The 22,902-nt window shown below is 44.2% G+C and overlaps 1 protein-coding gene across 7 annotated transcripts in view; it reads right to left on the bottom strand.

Moving 5' to 3' along the window:
- Window positions 1-8,858: 8,858 nt before the first annotated feature.
- The window catches only part of SLC8A1 (solute carrier family 8 member A1), a 288,587-nt gene continuing 274,543 nt past the window's right edge, over window positions 8,859-22,902 (bottom strand). For all 7 annotated transcript variants that reach the window (XM_080998667.1, XM_080998670.1, XM_080998672.1 and 4 more), the window contains one exon: window positions 8,859-13,513. In XM_080998667.1, coding sequence (XP_080854793.1) covers window positions 13,137-13,513 — 377 coding nt within the window. In that variant the 3' untranslated portion in view covers window positions 8,859-13,136. The remainder of the gene's footprint in view (window positions 13,514-22,902) is intronic.

Below are 22,902 nucleotides of genomic sequence, written 5' to 3'. Positions count from 1 at the left end.
GGTCCAGTCGTGGACGACTCTGGGGTTGCGGCGCTCATCTTGCTCTATAGGCTGAGGGAGCCGGCGTACAGCTTCCGGGTCATGTGGCCAGCATGACTAAGCCGCTTCTGGCGAACCAGAGCAGCACACGGAAACGCCATTTACCTTGCCGCCAGTATTTATCTACTTGCACTTTGACGTGCTTTTGAACTGCTAGGTTGGCAGGAGCAGAGACTGAGCAACGGGAGCTCACCCCGTCGCGCGGATTCAAACTGCCGACCTTCTGATTGGCAAGCCCTAGGCTCTGTGGTTTAACCCACAGCACCACCCACGTCCCCTATTTCAGTTTAGAGCTGGCTAATTTATAGAAGCTCCCCCTACATTAAGCTTTAATCCCATTAAAATTAAATAGATGAGGTTTAAGTTAGCCATAATGACTAATTTGCCCCCTTGATTTCAGTGGGACCTAAACACAACTACTTTTTCTAGATTAAAAACTGTAGGAAACTGGCAGCATGTTAATCTTTATTTAGGGCTGTCTAGTTAACACTGACCAAATTGAGGACCCTCATCTCTTGTGTTATATATACAGACTAATTATTTAGGAATGAAGGATCTTACTTAGCAGCCAACATTTAGATTAATGGAATCTTTCACCCCTGTAATTAATGCTTGCCCCAAACCAAAGGAATTAAGCTTTCGTTTCCCGTGTTATTTTTCAAATGTATTAAGGGCGATGCCAAAAGATTTCTGATCACTCTGACTGCCTTTCTGTCTACAGCGGGATTTGTATTCAAACAGGGGCATTGTTTTAGCAATATCAGAGTATTAAGCCCTAATCCCTTTATGAAGGGATGCTATCTTGCACCTTCTTTTTTTGCTGAGCAGAGAGCATAATAATACATCCAGTAAATTATTGTTAGGGCACACTACAGCCTTCTTAGCAGATACATGCCCCTCTATTATTTTTAACAGTCAGAGTTTTGCACCGCCATGGAACACTGAACTAAATTATCTTTTTAATTACAAATGGCAACTTTGAGTAATAGCAGCATTAGCTTGGCTGGCATTCCTTGGGAAAAGAGAAGCAGTGTGTGGGGTGGGGTGGGGGTTAGTGGGGATCCAATGCACAAGCCCCCCCCCCGTGTTTTCAGCCAACAGTGACGGACAATAAAAGCTTTTGTGGTGGCAGATCTCCATTAGGGAGACTGCTGAAGACCAAGGGCTTGAAACAAAGTGCTTGGGGTTGTTTTAATTTCTCCAAAGGTGCCTGCACCCACCAGGGGGATGTGCCCTTTGGAAAACCCTGGGCCGTGAGGAGGCTGGGTTAAGTGTAGGCCAAGACAGCGCCAATGTGGACTGTACTAGGGCCATCGCTATCCAGGGCAGTGCCACGTCCAAGGCGAACCCAGCATTGCAACGTTGATAAAAGCCGCCTTGGCCGCAGGGGCTGGCCTGGAAGGAAAGAAGGGGCCTGCAAAGGACCATAGCTCAGCGATAGGTCTTGAGTTCAAACCGAGGCTCCTTCTGCAGATCTCAGGTAGAGAAGGCCTTTCTGCAGAAGACCCCAGAGTGGGGAGGGGCAACCATTTTTCCGGCAAGGAAAAGCTTCCATGGGGCTCCCCGACTGTGGAACGCTCTCCCCAGAGAGGCTTGCCTGGCACCATCATTACATGTCCTTAGGCGGCAGGCAAAAACATTCCCCTTTACCCAGGCCTACGGATATTAAATAATCTGTCGCCTGTAAAACTTTGGGAAAGAGGACTGTTATTATGATGATTATTTTACTTTTAGGCTGTCTGTCGGTATGCTTATTATTACATTTTTATTGTTATAATTATTTTGATGTTTTTAAATGTCTTTCTAATTTTGTACACCGCCCTGGAATCTTTTGATAAAGGGCAGTATATAAATTGAATAAACAACAACAACAGCCTGTTGGACAGAAATATGGTGATGTGTAAGGCTGGAGCCAAAAGTGGTTGGGGCAGAGTATTTTATTTTTGCCACCCCTTTCTCTGTCTCTCTGGCACTCCTTCTGTTTTTACCAGTCAGTCTGTTACCCACATTTTTTCTTACCTGCCAAAGTTGCCCACCTGTGCCCCTCAGGCTTTATGCCAAATGGCCTGATGCAATACAATGCAGTTCCTTTTATTCTCTCTGAGGTTTTGGGTGATGAAATTTGGGACACCTTCCATACAAAGAAAGTCTAAAACATTTGGGCTTGGGGAGGGCCTTTTCCCTTATGGGGAATATAATTTAAAGTGGGTGGGAACGTGATAGAGGTGTATAACTTCTGAAAGGCATGAATTTGATGTGGATACGAATCAGTATCTCACTCTTTAGAATTTGGGGTCACCCAGTGAAGCTGATTTGGACACGCAAGAGAAGATCTTCTGTTCAGGACGGAACAACTTCCTTCACAATGCTTCAACAGCTTATGGAATCACTGCCACAAAATGGGATTTGGAGGTCGATAACTTAGATGGCCCTTTTTAAAAAAAAAAAGAGAGAGAGAAAAGGGTTGGGCAATTTTGCAGTATCTTTTTCATTAGAACCTCCTTCTTGAGGAGTAGTATCAAAGGCTGAGGACAAGTAACAGAGATAGGTGATGGCTCTCCTGCTTGCAAGTTTCACAGAGACACCAGGCCATAGCTGTCAAGCGTCCCTTATTTGGCGGGACAGTCCCTTATCCCAGCGCCATGTCCTGCTGCTGTCCCTTATTGAGGATGTCCCTTAAATAAGCTACTGAAGGTAATGGGGCCCTTTCTATGTCCAGCTGTCCTTTGTCAACAACAAATTGTTGCTTTTTTGTGTGTTGAATATATGCTATATGGTAATTTATGGACCTAATAGGTATCTAAAGCCATTTGCACGCAACAAAATATGTATTTTATCAAAGTAATTGTTGATCCCTTATTTTGGCTGCTGATCCCTTTTTTCGAGGCTGCTGGTCCCTTATTTTCAAATCTGTAAGTTGACAGCTATGCACCAGGCAAGGCTAAACAGACCCTACATCTGCCCCAGAAAAGCAGCTCTTGCATTCTTACATTGGAAATTCTCTATTTGGAACAAGCTGTTCCAAGAAGGTAGCTTTGCTCTCTGGACTCAGGCTTAGAGATGAACTGATCATAGTTACATCCAAGGCCTGCCACTTCTGACAATCTGCGAGGTTTGTTTGTCTCTTCATTTAAGCCCATCCATGGCATTCCTTGCTGCACACGTCGGCGCCTCAGTATTTAAAAATAGAAATAACAATAACACTTGCAGGCATTCTCTCTCTCTCTCTCTCTCTCTCTCTCTCTCTCTCTCTCTTATTTTCTTCCAGCCTTGACTGCAGCCGAAAGAGGCAGATTAGTTTATAGAAAGCACCCATAGCCAAGATAGGGTGAAGATGTGTACCTAATGGGATCACTGAAGAAATAAGTACAGAAAAGGGAGCAAAGGAAGAATCTTCCACTCCCTGGAAGCTGCTGTGGCCTCACCAATTTTATAGACCAGAAAGGTGAAGAATGTCATTTGAGATCTACTAGTAGAAATCTGGGTGACTTTCAGTAGATTGGCCAAGGTTTCTGACTCCCAATTGTTTAGCAAGAGCAACAACGAAGCCCCCTCCTTCCTAAATTATGTTGCAGAAATGAATAAAGCTTAAGGCAGTGCTTTTTCCCCTAAAAAAATGTTTAGGGTTACTCTCAAGAAAATCACCATTTTATAGTTCAAATCAGGAAAAATAAATACAGTAAATGGATAAAAGTACAAAGATTCACAAAACGTTAAGGGGTATGCATCATATCCCCCCCCCCAAAGCACTGGCTATGGGTAGATTTTTGTGTAGAAGGCCTGTGAACTTCTGTTCAGCTCTGGCACTCGAAACAAATTTCTGGGTCACATTCACACCATATATTTGAAGCTCTCCTATTCCACTTTAATGGCCATGGCTTCCCCCCAAAGAATCATGAGAACTGTGGTTTGTTAAGGGTGCCGAGAGTTGCTAGGAGACATTTTGTATGGCAAAATCTGCTGAGGCAGCCCCTGGAACATCCCCCATTTGCACAGGTGGTGGAATTTTCTGCAGCTGGTCAAGGGGAGACCTCCTTACAGGGACTGGTCCATAAGTCAGTATAAATTTGTGGTGTATTCATGCCCTATATGTATTTTCTGTTTGGCATTATTGGAGCAGCGTGGAAGGAAGAGTGCGGCTGATCTTCATTCATTTTGTTCAATGTATAGTGGTATCTCAGATTACAAATGCTTCAGGTTACAGACTCTGCTAACCCGGAAATAGTACCTCGGGTTAAGAACTTTGCTTCAGGATGAGAACAGAAATCATGTGGAGGCAGCAGGAGGCCCCATTAGCTAAAGTGGTACCTCAGGTTAAGAACAGTTTCAGATAAAGAACGGACCTCCAGAATGAATTAAGTTCTTAACCAGAGATACCACTGTAGTTAAAATGGTAAAGGGTAGCTTTTATCCACTGAAGGCAAAACAGGGAAATCTATAGAGATGCTGAGACTACTGAAAACAACCCCACTATCTTGGCTTCTCCTCATGCTCAAAAATATCACTGTTTATTTCACCAAAGAGCTAGTGCTAAATCAAGGGTCATTAAGGGGGAAACCCAGCGAAGAGAATCCTATTTGCTGTGCGTCAGAGATGCATATTTTAGAGGTTTGCAATATCTTTGCAAATGGTAATTCACTCTAGGATGATCTTCAAATAAAGCAAAAATTTTTTTGCAGCTTGTTTGGCTGAGAGGGTAGCAGGGTTCCAGCTGATTTATTAATGGCTTCAGAGAAAGAACAATTCCTTTTAAAAGGGAGAATAATACTGCTTTTCAAATGTATACGTGTGAATTAATCTGCACAGCCTCCTGGACTACATAAGCAGGGGGAAACAGCTCAAACAAGCTAAATAAATGAATCTTAGGGAATTATGGCCAACAGTGAAGGTTGCCATAACTTTTCTTTGGTTTGCAAATGCCCTCTGCTGTTCATTGCCTCTTTGCCTCCAAAGCTGATTTCTGAGACACACTCCAAAACTCCAAGGTAGTTTTGCTGCTCTTTTAAAAACTATTTCATTTCTCTTTTAAGTAAGGCAAAGGATGAATATATAAAATGGAGAAATGTACATGTGATACATAAGCAGTAGTCTGAAGTGAACCTTGGAACTATATGCTGCCCCCTCCCTTTTACGCAAGTGGGTGGATGGGAGATTCAGAGCACCCACTCCTGGTTTAGAAGAACTCAAAGTTTGTTGTTTTGGCAGAACTCAGTACATGGTGGTTTTGTTCAAACCACTGATTGTTAACAAACCAGGTTACACCAAACCAAATTCTCGTATGATATACTGGCTTGGGTTTGAGCAAACCATTGTTTGGACTAAACAACAAACTACAGCTTCTTCTAAACTAGGAATGAAATTCTCAGATCTCCTCCCATTGTACATACTATGTAGTCCTAAGGTTCATCATGACATCTCTTTTTCATAACAATCATAGAATCATGGAGTTGGAAGGGATGAGAGTCATCTAGTCATGTAGTCCTCCAATGCAGGAATCTATCCCGCTGTCCTCGAGAAACCATGGTTTAGTGTTACACCCTTTTGTGAGGCAAGAGAAGCCCACCTTTCACTGCAGAACCTGACAGGGCTCATATGAATCAGTATGAAGGAATGATGATCAGGGTTGGGAATCTTTTAGTGTTTTCAGCTCATCTTGGCTGCTCGTGCTGAACACCACACAATGGATTTAGAGCTGGTGGTAGCCCTTGCTTCAGTTTTGTGGCCACATTCCATGCTTATGCCATCTTGTGTGCTGCCACAGTGCTTAGGAACCATAAGCCCATTTCATTCATTTGGGAGCCACAATGAAGCTTCCTTCAGTGGACAGGAGGAGTTTTGTACTGGGTGCAAAACTACAGAGCAAGGACAGTCAGTGTGGTGCAGTCTAGATAGTGTTGGACTACAACTCCCATCGTCCCTGGTTGCAGCAGCTGATGGGAGTTGGGAGTCCAGCAACATTTGTAGGGCAGCACATTGGCTACTCCTAGCATAGAGACCATGGCTACCTCCCCCCCCCAAAAAAACATCCCAAGGGAATTACATTTCCCTCTAAAGCTCTCTGGTTTTGGCATGCAGTGTCCATTTCCAGTTCCCTTTTAAAATTACATTTTGGCTGACTGCCGTGCACATTACATAATCAAACTGCAAAGTCTTTTAACCCTGATAATAAAAACAGCAGCAGCAGCAGCAGCAGCAGCAGCAGCCCCTCTCTGCTAACATGCCCTGCCCTTTCAGACTACTGCCGTGGGCAGCAGTTATTTTGCATCACTAAGCTCAGTTAGCTGGTGGAACAAAGAACCTCTTATGTTTGTGATAATTTTTAAAGTAAATTACATCTATTTTAAATCCTGACAGGAGGGGGAGGGAGCCAGATAACAGGTGTTTGTGTGAAAGATTACTGCCTAATTTGTAAGGTTGTCACATTCAGAAACTTTGAAGCAGATATTTCATGGATGGAATTGTGGGGGGGGGGGGGGAGTTTACTGGTGTGGTTACTTTTCCACATGATCTGCACGCTCCATCTGCATCCTTAAAGTCAAATATTGCAGATGAGATGTGGGATCTGGCTAGGGTGAAATAATTAACACGAACAGCTCAACCAGGCCTTTGCCAATCTCAGTTTCCCATCTGTAAAATGGGAATACCAGTGACTTCATAAATTCACCACAAAGTCAAGGCTAGATGTACGAAGTGATTTGGTATGATCCAGGCAGCAGATTTTGGAGTATCATTACAGCACAGCAAACTATTATTATATTTTTACTGCCAGGTGGACTCTCTCTCTCTCTTCTCCCTCTTCTGAGGCATCAAATGTTGTGTGTTAGTCCAGCATGAGATGCATTACATGGTCGCAAAGCACCACTGACATTTTAAAACAAAGATGCATAAATGATAAATAGACAAATCATTGCTATTCTTCTTGCTGAGACTGAATTAAGTATTATGAGTTGTATCCAATGCTGTCTGTGTGGAAGTGGAACAGACGGTGATGACGTGAATACCTTCCTTTCCCCCCCCTTCCTCCATGGTCCCTTGGGCACCTTTAAAATCTGCTATAGAGGGCTGGGGAAACCTCTGGAGATCTTTGGGGTGCCTGCAAGAGGGAAGTTCAATTCTGCAAGTGGACTTCCGCTTGTGCAACGCTGTATTCCGCCCTATGAATTCTCAGTCGGGATGATGTGATGTTACAGGAGAGGCACACCTGACTATCTCATAGCTACACCAGTGGCTCCCATTTCCCAGTCCAGGAATCCTAGAATGCTAGAGTTGGAAGGGACACCTAGTCCAAGGGTCATCTAGTCCAACTCCCTTGCAATGCAGGAATATTGACTAAAGCATCTGTGACAAATGGCCATCCAACTTCTGCTTAAAAACCTCCAAGGAAGGGGAAGGAGAGTCTTCTGAGGGAGCCTGTTCCGCTGTCACAGAACTCAGTGCTTTTTCTACTTGGCAGCACAGGTGCTGCAGGTTTGCCTCCACAACATCTAAAGTTTGGAGATGGCAAGATTCCCTTTTAACAGGCGAATGCCAGACTGTTAAAGCTTAGGAGATTTCCAGGAATGGCTGCAATGGAAGAACCTGTTCAAGTGATGATTAATCACACGTGAAGCTTCCTTCCACGGACAGCCATTTCCTGCCTGCTTTGAAAAGGCTTATCCCAGGGGGAAGCAAATGGCCGTTTCAGACAAGCAAACCATGGAGGTGAGAAATGCAGTAATCCCACTGGAGGAAATGGGGATGTGTGAATCCATCATTACATAAGCCCCTTGGATGCTGGCACCAAAGGTATCTGCTGGTTTCTGAGCCATGAGCTGAACAGTGTCCACTTTTTTTCATTTTAAAAAACCTTTATACTCTGTAGCTTGGACAGCTACAAAGTAAAAAAAAGAAAAAGAAAAGAAAATTAAAATTATTCCACGTTTTATTCCCAATGTGCCAGTGGACACTGTCCACGTCTGTTGTATGCTCTACTTTGGGACAAGAACACTGTATAGGGTTCAACACATCGCTTGCACGAGTGTGCAATTATTAAGTAGTGTTTTAGCCCCAATAAGTGGCCTCAGATGGGAATGGCCCATTGGCATCAAAATCCAGTGTAATGGAACATCAGGTTTCAATCATAAGGAGGATGGAGAGGCATATCCTATAAGGTGCCAGAGCGATGTTGGTCTAGAGGCAGGACTTCCAGCAGTCAGGCGCTGGAGCCTTAGTCCCTCTGCCCCCAGGGTTTGGGTTCTACTTCAATTTCAGCAGATGGAGCTCTGTGGCTCAAAGGCACCACCGAGGCTCAACCACCAGCCTGCCTGATAATTGCCAGCGGACGCCAAGGGCCAGTCCATTCCCGCCAGGCGCTAGAAAGCTCCAGCTTTGGGGTGTGACTCTCTGAGTGAGCAACTTGTCTTTGGGATGTGTGAGGATGTTGCCTCAGCACCAGCGCCTGGTTTTGCCTTGTATCTTCTGACTTCAGCTCTGCTTGTGGCCTTAACAGTTGTAGAGTGTGTGTGTGTGTGTGTGTGTGTGTGTGTGTGTTAGTGGGTACTGAATAGAACAAGTGTGTGTGAATTGTGGGGAAATGGACAACAATACAGCTATTTCTCTTATCATGTTTTGTACCTGCCTGGGGGGGAAGAACATGGATACTGTCTTTCTGAATGGATATCTTGCATCTAAAACTCAGGCTTTGCAGGAGCCCACTAAGGACTTAAGACCATGGAAGGAACATATCAAATAACAATAAAAACACACACACAAACACATGAATGAGAGGTGTCAATGGAAGAAGAAATGAGACGCACAGGGAAAATGCAGCAGTACTAATGTTCAAATCAGAACCAATTATAAATTTTATTTTTTTTCTGTGCCTCAGTGTACCATTGATCACAATCAGTGTACTCACTGCCTCTCCATTACTGTGCACAATACACGCAAATAAAAATGAAGGAAAACAAACAAACAAGATGAAATGAAATAATTTTACACAAACACAGCCATAATAATATTAATTATTATTATTATAATAATCCCTGAACAACCCCAATCGTTGCTTGATTTTCTCCCCTCCCCCACCCACCCCAACAAACAAATCAAATGAAACCCAAACAGGAAAAAGAAATCCTCAAAAGTGAAGAAAAAATTTTTATGGGGTGGGGAGGGAAATATTATTCACTCCATTTTTAAAAGAAAAATTCACAACAGGACAACTCAAGCATTTCACAGACTGGGCAAAAGCCTAGGCTAACCTCTGTCCCTTTTACCATGTGATGCGGATGGAAAGTTCATTCACAAGACTTTAGCTGGCCCAGAAGAAGCTACTAAGGATTTGACCAGCAGTGGTTTATTTCCGCAATCACAATGAATGAAGGATAGGCGCAGGGAAGTGTTTTGTGTGCACAGGGCTTCTCCTTCATTTCAACGGACAACAAAATGTGCATGTAAAGCTTGCCATTCTCCCCCCTCCCACTTAAAATGAACAGGGAACTCTCGAGCAAGGCTCTGGGCTGTTCCACACCTCTCATTCATTACATTGGCAAAAATACCATGGACCTGAATGAATCTGGAGGCTGTAGTCTAGTAAGAAATCTGCTAATACAAAGAGAGAACCCACCTCCCCCTGCAACATCCTCCATTCAGTCATTATAGGGTTAATGATGCAATTAGAATTTCCTCTGACGTTTAACAAATGATCCTATAGCAGTTGGTGTTCTGGTCCAGCTAAGGTGCATGGACACAGTTTCCTGTTGTTTTACAAGATGGAGGGGGTCTATTGCTATCTGCCTCCTCCAGCTTCTTAGAATGGATACACCCAACCATTTTGCTCCTGGCATGTGATTATATTTTTTTGTGTGGGGGTGGGGAATCACTCCATGTGTCACAGTGTGAGAGAAGAGCAGTTGTTTGGGTCAATCTATAGAGGAAATAATGTGGCTCTAAGGACGCTCCCTGATACTGCCATTAGATGTACTAACGGAAGAAAGACTAGGGCTTGGGTTTTGGGGCATGGCTTGCAAATTCCACCACCTTCCTTTTGTCCCCAAGCAACACCACTCAAATCATAAGGCCAATCACACACTGCAGAGCCACAGCTGTTACGCTTTGCACATAAGGTCCCAGTTGCAGCCTCTGGCATGTCTGATGCAAGACCCCAGAGAAACACTTCCACTGGGAGTAGACAGAACTGAGCTAGATGGACCAACAACCTCACTCCTGAGCATGGATCACTGTTTTAGGAGATCAAAAGTGTGAATGGATTTGCCTTCCCTCCAGTTGGCAGCTGCTCGCCACCCTGAAAACCACCCTCCTAGCTCTCTCCGGAAGGCACACCGACCACATGCTCATCCAACTGAGATGCAGGACTGCACTTAAGTAAGTGTTTGCACGGGTCTTCTTTTTAATTCCAGAAGTGCACACCCACTAGCTTTAATGTGGCCAGGGAAGGCGCACACGCTGTGTGCACTTGTCTGCCAAAAAGATTGACCGTGTTTCTGTTCCCCTGTAAATAGACTTTGCTTAAGAGGAAGGAAGCATTGGTGATGAGCTCCTGCACATCTCCACCAAGTGGACCTTGTTGTTCTATTAGGGTGGGAGAGCGGATTTATTTCAGCAGGCTCTGTCTTCCTAATCTCCCCTTTTCCTGCTGTGTCAGTTCAGATGCTTCCTTGAACAGCTCCCCTTGTCCTGCTTGCTTGAGCAGCTCTCCTTACTCAGCCCTGGGTACCCATTTTCGTCTCCACTCAAGTAGTTCCAAGCTGCTACAGTCAGAATTCTCTCTCCTCACCACTCCTGCATTTTCTCCATCTACAGAGCAAGCAACAGTGGCCCATGACTGCTGAGCAGCCCCCTTCATTTCTATTTTTGGATCTCCTGATGTGTAGACCTGATCCTTTCCTACAATCACCACAGGGTTTTGGTTCCATTGAAGGGTCCTTCCATGCTACCCTGGTGGTATCTTAAGACTGGCTGACTTCCCTTGTTCTGATCCTTTTCTAAATGGCTTGTTCCTTCCATGAGCACCAGAGCTTGGAGACAGGGTGGGGATCTGATAAATGAGAAAGGTGTTGGGGAAGAAAGGTGGATGGGGAGAGATGGAAAAAACAAACAACCCAGCAACAAAGCAAGCATCCTCTGTACCTGAGCGCTGGATGATGGCATTTCCAAAGCAAAAGCTGTTTCAGTACCTCTCTGTGCAATTGTACAAGGACTGAGTCTATAGCTCACAATGACTAACTAATAAATAGCAGGAGTCCAACTTCTAGCTCCCAGGGACAAAATGCATCCACTGCTGGACAGTGCAAGATTTGCCACTTTTCCTAGCTAGGACAATGAAGACTGGTGGGTAGTGGAATGTTTAACATCCATTGGAGGGGACTAAATCTGACTGTGTCTGCAAGGTGCCCTTCATGAAGACTGGACCAGGGTACAGGTTTTCAAAGTGCTGAAGCCAAAGGTGCCAAAGGGTTGGCACATCAGGTTCTTAAAGACAGAAACAAACACAGCATAAATATATTGGGGAGTGGAAACTGACACTTGAAGAAAAGCTCAAGGGTATTCTGCTTATTTAGGGCTCGATATGGCTACTCATACTTAGCGGGAGCAATGCTAAGACCCACTTAGTTCATACAGACTAGATGCAAAGCAGGTTCTACACATCTGTAACTCAGTGGTAGAGCCTATGCTTTGTATGCCGAAAGTCCCAGGTTTGACCCATGGACTCTTGAGTTAAAAATGGTAGGTAGCTGGAAGATGCCTCTGCCAGTCAGAGTGGACAGTACTGTGCTAGATGGGCCATTGGCCTGACTCAGTATAAGCAGGTTCCTATGTTCAAGTTCATCCTAAGCTTGGCTGGCAGGTAAGATCCCTTTCTAGAATGGCCTAAGACTCTGCGCAAATTTTCCCTTTTAAAACACACGCATTTCCACACATCTCTTGGTTATTGCTTCTTAGGACACTTATGCAGAGCAAAGGACTGCCAGCTATCTCCTGCCTCTCATCCTGTTTGTTAAAAAGGAAAGGAAAAGTGTGGAAAGAGAGAGAGAGAGAGAAAAAAGACCACATACTTGCATCTTCAGTGTTCAATCGGCATCGCTGAGCAGACTATCACCGCTATTCAATGCTATATTACAGATTATGGTTTGCTTCTTTCATGCAAAGTGTTACAGCAAGTACCATGAAAGCATTCCCAAAGAGGAGCATGAGAAGGAGCAGGGCAGCAAAGAGTGGCAGCAGGGTGGGCAAGGGCACAGGAGGTAAGTGAAAGAAATCTGACGAGGCACATCAGAGCGAGAACAAAAAAGCGAAGCAGGAGTTGGACATTAGGGCTTTGGGCATGTGTCTGTAAATTCCACAGTTTTGGAGCAAATGGAGTGCTGGTCAAAGGCTGTCTAAGAAGATCGTTTTTCTTTTAAAGGGGGACTGGATGCACCAATCATAAATACAGTTCCAAAAGAAAAGAAAAAAAAACACGGGAAAAGGGATTTGTGTGGTTGTTTTCAACGTAAGGTACTCTTAATAGCTGGACAGCAAAGGGGGAAGAATACAAAAAAACAACAACAACCAACCACACCCCAAAACAGCATGGAGGCTAGAAAGCCCCCGGACCATGTATGTCACTCCACACTCACATGTTTTCTTTGAGGGCGATGATTCGGCTCATTCTTGAGTTATGAAGAAGGCAACAAAGATATCGGTAAGAAAGTCAAGAATTCCCCTTGGAAAGTCATCCACTCAATACGATACAGCTGAACCTGGTCTTTTGCCATTCCAATCAAGGCCCTCCCCCCCAACTGCAATCGGATCAGTCCTCATCTAGGGGAGGAGAAGGGGGAAATAGAAAGTAACTCCATCGTGATGTCGTAGGTTGAGTTGCAAAGATGGCCCTGCATCTGTGCCTCCGTTTCTAAGACGCTGCCCCTGGTGGAGAGTCCTGCAGGTTCCAAACTCCTACCGCAAAGCTACATTCCATCAGTAGATAAGTGAACATGGCAAAATGTCTTTTCTTCCTCAGTTCAATAATATTAGATCTATATCTATATACCTATCTCTCTCTCTTTCTCTCTCTCTGTATATATAGATACATATAGATGCTCTCTCCAATAGTTCTTTTAGAAGCCCTGTATGTGGCAGTAGGCTTCCAGAGATGAGAATAATATGTACAAGAGCCAGAGGAGCACAAAGAGGCATGAGGTCAGAATCTTGGCAGTCCGTGGCCCGCCCAGCTCACCTCCAATCTCCGGTCTCCGCCGGTAGAGGAGCACGCCAACACTGATAAAAGCAAATATAGTGAAGAGGGTGACGGAGAAAGCCAGGGTGCCTGGTTGGACTTCAAATGCCCTGCCGTTGGCTGCGTGGTAGATGGCAGCGATGGACCAGGCGACACCAATCCCCAGGAAAACATTCACTGCGTTGCTCCCGGTGACGTTGCCTATGGAAGCGTCTGCGTATTGATCCTGCGTGGCTGCCACCTTGCTGGCAAACGTGTCTGCGGAGTGAAAAGAAACACCGTTGTTAATCTTGCACCTGTTTGCCACCCCAAGGGGCTTGGTGGCGGCATATTAGGGCAAAGCGGAAGGCAACTTGCTTAGCAATGCAATGTCATTTGCGGTGTGAACCAGTCGTTGCAACTTGCCTTGTCACATAAATATATGCCGATAGACTTCCGGGGTAGACTCTCAGATTTGTTCCTCCTCATTTTCACAGAATACAGCCTCCTCTACTTTGCTGTTTAATTTCCCAACCACCTTTATAGCAAGTACAGGGTTAATTCACTAACAACATAGAATGATAGAATTGTAGAGTTGGAGGCCCATCTAGCCCAACACCCTGCAATGTAGGAATCTCAACACGCCGTCCCCCATCCAATTTGAAATCATCTGTACCCTGCTTAGCTTTGCAAATGTGCTAGCAGTCTTACTGCATGCATATTTCCCGTGCCCTCCAGCATGCCCATAGTTAATTCACATACCAGCTTAACTCAGCGATCAATTTAAACATGAAACCAAAGTCAACCTGCAGGAAAGCTTAGTTGCTAAGCACCCAGTCTCAGTTGAAAAACTGAGATCCTCTCAGAGCAAGAACCTCAGACTGCAAGCCTAAAGTAGCCAGATTCAGGCATAAAGGGGGTCTTATCTGAAAATGGAACATGCACAGCCCTATTCTGTGGTAGCTTCCCATGAGAATAAGTCGCTGAAAGCTGCTTGAAAGTTTGAATACATTCTTATTTGCATGTTCTCTCTCACCTTCTAGATCCCATCCAAAGATGATTTGCCTTTCAAAAGACACAGGAGTCTATGAGAGGGTTTGGTTTTAAGCAAGCACCAATATGCAGATACCGTATTTTTCGCTCTATAAGATGCACCATACCATAAGACGCACCTAGTTTTTGGAGGAGGAAAACAAGGAAAAAAATATTCTGACTCCCAGAAGCCAGAACAGCAAGAGGGATCGCTGCACAGCGAAAGCAGCAATCCCTCTTGTTGTTCTGGCTTCTGGGATAGCTGCGCAGCCGGCATTCGCTCCATAAATCGCACACACATTTCCCCTTACTTTTTAGGAGGGAAAAAGTGAGTCTTATAGAGCAAAAAATACGGTATTTAAGTGAACTTCACTCTTGCTTCTCACTTCTCTTATAATAGCCGGAGGAAAGGCAATGGAGAGCAGATGAAAAGGATAAACAGCACCTTCAGTTTACAGATTTATTCCACGCAAGTTTCCCTTTCAAAGGTTACGAGGTGTGACCCATGGTACAGGCACCCACTTTTTCTAACAATCGATTCTACTCTGCGCCTGGTAAGGATAGCACCCTGCAAATGGTGCTTTACAAACCGGTTGCTAGCCTTGGGGAACATCTTGATAACCATGGTTAAAACAACGAAATTCCCATGTGGCCGTGATTCCAAAATCAATTCCAAGCCATGGTTTCTAGCACAAGTGACACATGGTTAATGTGGGTTTTGTCAGTAATAATAACCATTAGCATTTGTAGAAGCAACTCCCAGTTGCCCATGATCGACTCATGTGCATGGCACTTTATAAAAAAATAAATAATTCAATTCAAACCCCAGAGCCGGAAGAGGATGTTAGTGAGCCAAAAGTCCACAAATAAAGGTTTTAAAAGCTTTTTTTCTAAAAAAAACCACCCTTATGGGTTCCAAAATGGCATGTGGGAGCACTCACGGCTGCTGCGCTACCCCGCTCAATAGCTGTTGGGCAGGAGGAAGCTGTATTGCAGAGGGTTTGGCCGCACTGTTCCCTGCCCTTTCTGGAAATCTGGAAGCAAATGTATTGTATAAAAGAAAAAGAGCATGGAGAGCAGGTAAAAAGAGGAGCTTAAGGAGTGCTCCCTACTTTACGTGATTTTACTTATGCGTGTGGGGCCCCGGAATATAACCCCCTGCATAAGTGGGGAGTTGCCTGTATAGCATTTTGCATCATTACTGGGTTGCAGTCTTTACCAACAGCCTTGTAAGTCAGTCTCATTATCCTCTCTATTGCAGATGAATAGGTTGATCCTGAGAGAAAGCCTGAGCTCTCATGGCGGAGAAGAGATTTAAATCAACCAGCTACTTTCTTATTCATAGCTCTGTCCTTAGACACTACATCACACCAGCTCACATGTACCCTGAAGCCATATTTAACACCTGCATAGGAAGAGAGGATGTTACTCTACAAAGTGGGGAAGAAGAGGAAGGCAAAGGAAGCACTCTTTCCTGAGGCTGGCTGCTACTTTGCAAACCATAGTTTAGAGGGGCACAGAATTACATTGCTTTGAGTTGCCTTTAATTACTACTACTACTACTAAGTCTACACTGAGTCGCCTTCTCTGCACTTTAAACCAGTGTTGGTTATTTTCCACCTATCCCAATATTTTATCTTTCCAGCCATCTGTTGACTTTGTGGTACTCCAACAACAAATAAATATCCATTTCATTAGAGGAGGAAAAGTGTCATTTAAAACCCATCCAAAATGCATAAGTCAATATTTTTTGGAAAGTTTGGGGGTGATCAAAGACAATGCAGCAAACTGTTCAACAAAGTGATTACTTAATGCACTTAAGCACTCCCAGGTCAACCTGGGTAAAAGGGAGATAAAGAATAGCTCATGAAAAAAATAGCAGTTGTTTAAAATTTCATTCCTTCTCCCCCCCTGCCCCCAAACTGCTCCCCGCCAGCACAAGAAGTTTTAGAAACATGTTCTTCCCATGGAGTTTTGAAAGCAGAATTATGAAATCCCAGCTGGCAGCTAAGCTCTTCTTTCCCAGGGAAAGAAAAGGCCAAATAAATATAGCAAGAAAGTTAATTTACAGTGAAATTCAAAAGCTGCTTTTACCCATAAAAATAGCACACTGGAAATTTCTATAATTGCTGTAGGAAAGGAAAAAGGCAATCTCGCCACACTTTTGTCTCAGCAGCACCCCAACAACTTAATAATTATGCTTCATAATTGACATCAGAATTACTCGGCTCCTTTGTGGCTATTAATGTGGCAGCCACAGGAGTTTCTGATAGACACTCCATCACAGAGTCAGGGCCACTGCCCAGGGGCTATTTTTGAGATACAGGAGAGGGTGATTTTATGGATCATTCATGCACCTGCAAAAAACACAAGATTGAGCCTACATTCCTATACACCTGGGATTTACGGCCTAGGACCTACGGGACTGCCTCTCCTGGTATGTCCCATGGAGGACCTTACAGTCTTCAAACAAAAACATCTTGGAGGTCCTGGGCCACAGGGAGGTTAGGCTGGCCTCAACCAGAGCCAGGGCTTTTTTGGCTGTGGCTCCAATCTGGTGGAACACTCTGTCACAAGAGACTAGGGCCCTGCGGGACTTGACATCTTTCCGCAGGGCCTGCAAGACAGAGCTGTTCCACCAGGCCTTTGGCCAGGGCTTAGCCTGACCCCCTCCTTTGGCAATCCTCACAGAACTGTAGCCCAATGGTTGCCATTAATTTGTTTTGAACTGATTTTATATTGAAATGATTTTAGAATGTTGTGTTATTTTACTGTTGTTAGCCTCTCTGAGCCCGGCTTCGGCTGGGGAGGGCGAGATATAAATAAAATTTTATTATTATTATTATTACGACGCATTGAACTAAGCAATAGACCCGTATAGGATGGCACTGTAAGATCGCCTCTTGCATTGCTCACGAAAGACGCCCACTGTTGGGCTTCGTTTGACCTCTATAGTAAAAAAAAAAGGGTGTAGGTGGCAAGAACAGCCCTTGCCATTACAATTTGAAAAATGCTACAAAAGAGTTGCTCTCTGATAGTCATTGAAAGCTGATGTTGTACAGCTGTGGCTCATTTAGGGTGCTTCTAGACACCTCCCCCCCTTGCATTATCCATATGATGCCATATGATGTCATCAAAATCCATATGATATCTTCAAAATGCCACCCTGTACCCTTTAAAAAATATTAAATCCAGATTTCATATTAACGTGGAAAATCGGTAAGTGTACTTCTAATGGGAGCATCAAAGCAGATGTTGGTCATTACCTAGGCAGATTGCCATGAAATTGGGATAGCAGAATTTTTTAAATGTTTGATGTCTCCATGTGTTTTTATATTATGTTGGACGCTGCTCAGAGTGACTGCGGTAAGTCCATCAGATGGGCGGGGTATAAGTCATAAATAATTATTGTAGTAGTATCAGTTGGTCTTATTCTCCAGACAACTGAAGGTCTCTCAGTCTTTTTTCAGCCTCTCCCTCACAAGTTGTGGTTTTTTTGTGGTAGGGTATGATAAAGTGGTTCAATGTAGTTTTACTGTCTACCATGAAATGTTGGGGGGGTGGGGATCCTGAGATACCAGCAAATGCTGAACTACACCATAGAATTAGAATCATAGAATTGTAGATTTGGAAGGGATCCCGAGGGTCATCTAGTCCAACCCCCTGCAATGCAGGAATATGCAGCTGTCCCATACAGGGACTGAACCTGCAATCTTGGAGTTATAAGCGCCACACTCTAACCAACTGAGGCCTTGAAAAAAATGAAAAGAATAAGGTGATTATGCAGTAAAGGGCAGATTTGGAAGCCCTCTAACACAGCTAGTGTGAAGGTTCATTAACACATTTTTTTTGTGGTGAGCGAGTTGTTATGCATGTGGTGATATTTGGGTCTCCATCACCACATTCCTACTTTTATTTGCTCCTCGCCTGAGTGCAACTTAGCCATTTTGGGCTGTATCTTAAGTTCTACTCAAAGCAGACCCCTTGAAATTAATGCACCTATGTTAGCCATGACCATCAATTTCAGTGGGTCAGCTCTTGAGTAGGTCTAACATTAGCTAGGTCTACCCTTTGTTTCTGGCAACCCAAATGTTGTTCACCTATTTCCACCAATTGCCGCATGCTGTTGGAATGTCAACAACCAAGTTCTTTCAGGATCTCAACATGTGTCGGGGATTACCTTGGAGATTGTCACTGCAGTACATAAACAGAGAATGTCAGTATAGCTACATATCAAGTCTTGTGCAGGACTTCTGTATTAAATTTTTAAAAACAAAAACAAATCCAGATCAAAATGGATATGGATGTTGTAAGCACAAACCACTATTTCGCCCATACTGAAGCATGCTGGATAGAGCCCAGTAAATGGCTCTTTTGCCTATTTCTTGTGATTTATTTATTTTTAAGCTGCATGCGCACAGGTACAAAAAGATCTCTGCACATTCAGAGTGATGGAACAGGACAAGTGTTTAACAAAAGTGATGGGATGGGGGAGTGGAGTTGTGTGTTATGGATGGATCCAACTGTAATAAACATTTCTGCAAGATTGTAGAGTTGCAAAGCTGATGAAAAAGAAAATTTATTTAAAATTTAAAGGACAAAGCATCTGCCAGAGAAATCTGCTGTAGAATTTAGCCACTCTGTTGGCACCTTACCCCAGTGAGTAAGGAGATACGTTGAAGCATATATCTCCAAATCCTGGCCTTATTCTCTCACCGCTCCAGCCCCAAGTATGGGATAATGTACTTTATGTAGCCAGTTGCTGCTGCTGCGCTCTTCTTTATATCATTTAATGGGATATTCAATATATTTTAAAAATCATGGGGTTTTTTTGTTTTAAAAAAATGGTAATAAACATTATTTACACATGATTTAAGCACCACCTCATTATTCATTGAGGTCAGTGGAATTAAATTATGTCATAAAATGTTATTGCAATCTGCTAAGGAATCCAGTCTCTCAAACGGGAACTTGATAATATATTATATTCACTTTGCTGTTACACTTGAATGACTCATAGGGATAGTTCAATTACTTGGCTTATTAATGTGTTCCACTCCAAGATCAGCACGGCTGTTTCAATGTGATGAGATGCCTATAAGTTTGTTTTTCCAAAAACTAGGTGCCATCAATGCAACTGGTACTGTGCTTGCAACTTACAGCGCAGTCCTATGCATGGTAGCTCAGAACCCCACACCTCCTAGAGGGCTCTGGAGGAGCAGGTGACTGGTTGCCTAGCTAGAACCCTGAACAGGTGCTCTCTTGCTATGGGGTGATTATACATGGCAACATTTGAGGTTTCTGGTTGATTTTAAATGTCCCTTTCTACTGGCAGTAAAACAAAAGTAAAGGTATAATTACAAACCGGTGCAGACAGAGGAAGAATGAGTGAATATTTACATTGTAAACTGCCTTGGGTCATGGACTAGTTGGATGCAGAGGAATGGTGGGAGGAACCAGCTGAGGAACCCTTAGGGGAAGAAGACCACGAGCCTGGGGATTGGTGGTGGGACAATGAAGAGGGAGAAGACTGCGGAAAGGCGGTGCCGGAAGCTGAGGAGGTCATGGGACTTAGGGAGCAGAGAAAGTTTGTGGTAGAAAGACATCCAGAATCAGATGCAGAAGCAGAACCAGGTGAGGGAGACGACGGAAGCCAAGAGGCAGACATGAGTCAGGCTGGTGAAGAGCCACTATGCCCCCCTGCTGCAACAAGTTCCCCGACCCTCTGGTTTCCCGGAACCAGAAGAGGTATGAAGATGGTGGAGGAGAGATTGGTGACACACAGGCGCAGTCTCTGGTTGCTGGGGAAAAAACCTGGAGAGGAGGGGGACTTAGGCAGCTGTGGGGAGGTGGGGAACCTTCAATCTGAGCAACTACTTCATGGGGACAAGACCTACTGGAGATGAGTTGTGCTCATTAGGCCTGAAACTCCGGTGCCAATTCTGTTTTTGCTAACAAAGAGTTAACTTCAATTAGGAACAGTGTGATTTACACCCTGTGATCCTTAGACGAAGGGCGATAATAAGTAAAATGAACGAATGAATAAATATTCAACAAAGAAAAGGAATGGTTAAAATGTTTGTCCCTTGTTAAACTGATTAATTTGCTACGCTCCATGATGCTGATACGGTGCTTCTCTGCTCAAAGCCCAGTCAGTTAGAATTAGGCAGGCAGATGGAATCTTGCTACGGCGGTGTATCAAGGATGGGGAACCTGTGATGTCGCAAAAACTGTTGGACTCCATCTCCCATCAGCCCCAGCCAGCATTGCCTGGGGCCAAACAGGATGTGAACTGTAGCCAACAGTATCTGGAGGGCCACAGTAGGGTTGTTGTTGTAAGGATTAAAGAGCTAATATTTACTGAATCACTTGGAACATTTTGAATTGCTGTATCAATATGCAGGCATTATTACTATGTGAATTTACGCTACAGAAATAAGCAGCAATTAATAAATGAGGCTACATTGCAAATTTAGTCTAAGTAAAGTGTCATTTATTAATGGTATGCCTTCACAGAGAATGGGGATGGTTATAGATGCCTGTTCAAGGATTAAGCTGTCATTTTCATTGTAGAAAAGATTATTGTCAGGCTGATCATTTATAATCTGCATATTTTCTTAGGATAAGTGATGACTGCTTGGCGGCGGGGGGTGGCTTAGCTTTTTATTGCAAGTTACTTGATTTTGATGTTGTGCTGCGCATTTGCAATGCAGTTAAATGTCACCATCCCACTGCAGAGTAGCCCTCTTCCCTTCTGTAAGCGCCTCAGCCCTTAACAGGCTTACAGAAGTGTAAGTAATTTTTAGAGACTGCGACAAGTTTCATAACGAGTTTGCTCTTTCAAAGTAACGTGAACCGACGTTGCACCAACAGAAAAGGGAGCTTTCTATTTCAATAGTCATTAAAAGAGAGTTTCATTAGCTGTTCCCGCAGCAAAAGACAGCCCCCGATGCTAAATGCCACTCTGTTTTCAGGAATTGTGTATGAACATGCTAGAAAGTGGCTGTTATATTCAGAAATGAAAGGTTGGCTGAAGCTGCTTTGAAGTGGGGAAAAAAAGCTTTGGATGTTTGGGGATGCTAGGGGAACGAACACACACACACACACACACACACACACACACACACACACAATCTTGCTTCCAGCATATGAGAGATACATGATAGATGGCATGAGATATTTTTGGAAGAACTGTTCCTGAAAACAACCCAGCCATGAAACCTTTCCCTCAGACTGAATGACCTCTCAGTTCTCATGCAAATATAGCTTTATATAACAGATCCACAGGTCGGAGTTAGGATGGATTGGAGGGTGAGACAAATGCTAACAAAGTCACCTCCTCTTTGTCCTAGCACAGCCCCAGAACCCATAGATTTTGCAGAGCAGGTCCATCCCTCTTAGACAACACTTTCCAAGTGTTCAAAGCAGGTCACATGCATTAGCCTGGTGATCCTCAAAATGTCCCTGCAATGGAGGTCGGTATTGTTATGCTCTTCACAGTGCAAAAGTGTGTGTAGCTTAGCATCCAGTATTTCCCCTTTTTACATTTGTGAGGAACCTGAGAGCCTCCAGAAATTGGTGGGCTGCAACTCCCATCTTTCCTGATCACCTGCCAGAGCTGGCTGGGGCTGATGGGAACTGGAGTCCATCAGCCCTTGGAGGCGCATGCCTTAGTGGCAAGCGAAGGGCTGCAGTGTGTGTCCTTCAACACTGCTTGGGAAAAAACACTAAACCCAAAACTACACGGGAAGAGCCATTGCCATGCTAACTGGAACAGGGACAGAGGTGGCTTGGGAATTAGCTACAGTCATACCTCGGGTTACAGACACTTCGGGTTGTGCGATTTCGGGTTGCGCACCGCGCCAAAGCAAGAAGTACTGGAACAGTTACTTTTGGGTTTCAGCGCTTGCACATGTGTAGAAGCTCTAAATTGCGCTTTGCGCATGCTCAGAAGCGCCAAATTGCGACCTGCGCATGTGCAGATGCATGGGTCACAGATGCTGCGGGTTGCGAACGTGCCTCCTGCACGGATCATGTTTGCAACCCGAGCGTCCACTGTATATCCTGGACTCCTTCCTTGACATATGATGTTACAGATTGGTCCAGTGCTGGCAGCTCAGTGGGCAGAGGTAATTCATATCAGACGGAATCAGTAATGGGCAAATGTTTCTTAAAATCTCTACGTACTGAGAACAATTATTCAAGTTTACTTTCTTTTTGCAGATCACTGCATGTCTTCATGGACACCACATGGCAAAAGACTTTCAAAAGTTTTTGCATTAAAACTCAGCCTCCAAATTTGCCCTTTACTGGTAGGACACACTGGTATATGTGGCATGAGTGCATGGAGGAAGGTGGAGGAAGGTTGTTTTGTTTGAAGTGCCTCCTGCACTTGCTGCTGCTGGTGGAAGCAACACTTGAGAGAGGGAGTCTAGCTTAGTGGCAGATCACATGCCTCAAGGTAGGTGGTTCCAGGGTCAAACCGCGGTGCCTCCCCTTAACAGGGTCAGGTAACAGTGGATGCGAAAGATCCTTCTCTGCTTGAGACCCTGCAGTGCCCGAAAGAACAAGCAGCTGATGCAGATAATTCTATGTTAGATTAACAAAGAATTTGGACCTGGCATAAGACAAACTTC

This window comes from Podarcis pityusensis, assembly GCF_964106645.2.
Source record: "Podarcis pityusensis genome assembly, chromosome: 3".
NCBI lineage: Eukaryota > Metazoa > Chordata > Lepidosauria > Squamata > Lacertidae > Podarcis > Podarcis pityusensis.
This window is presented reverse-complemented; position numbering and strand designations above follow the sequence as displayed.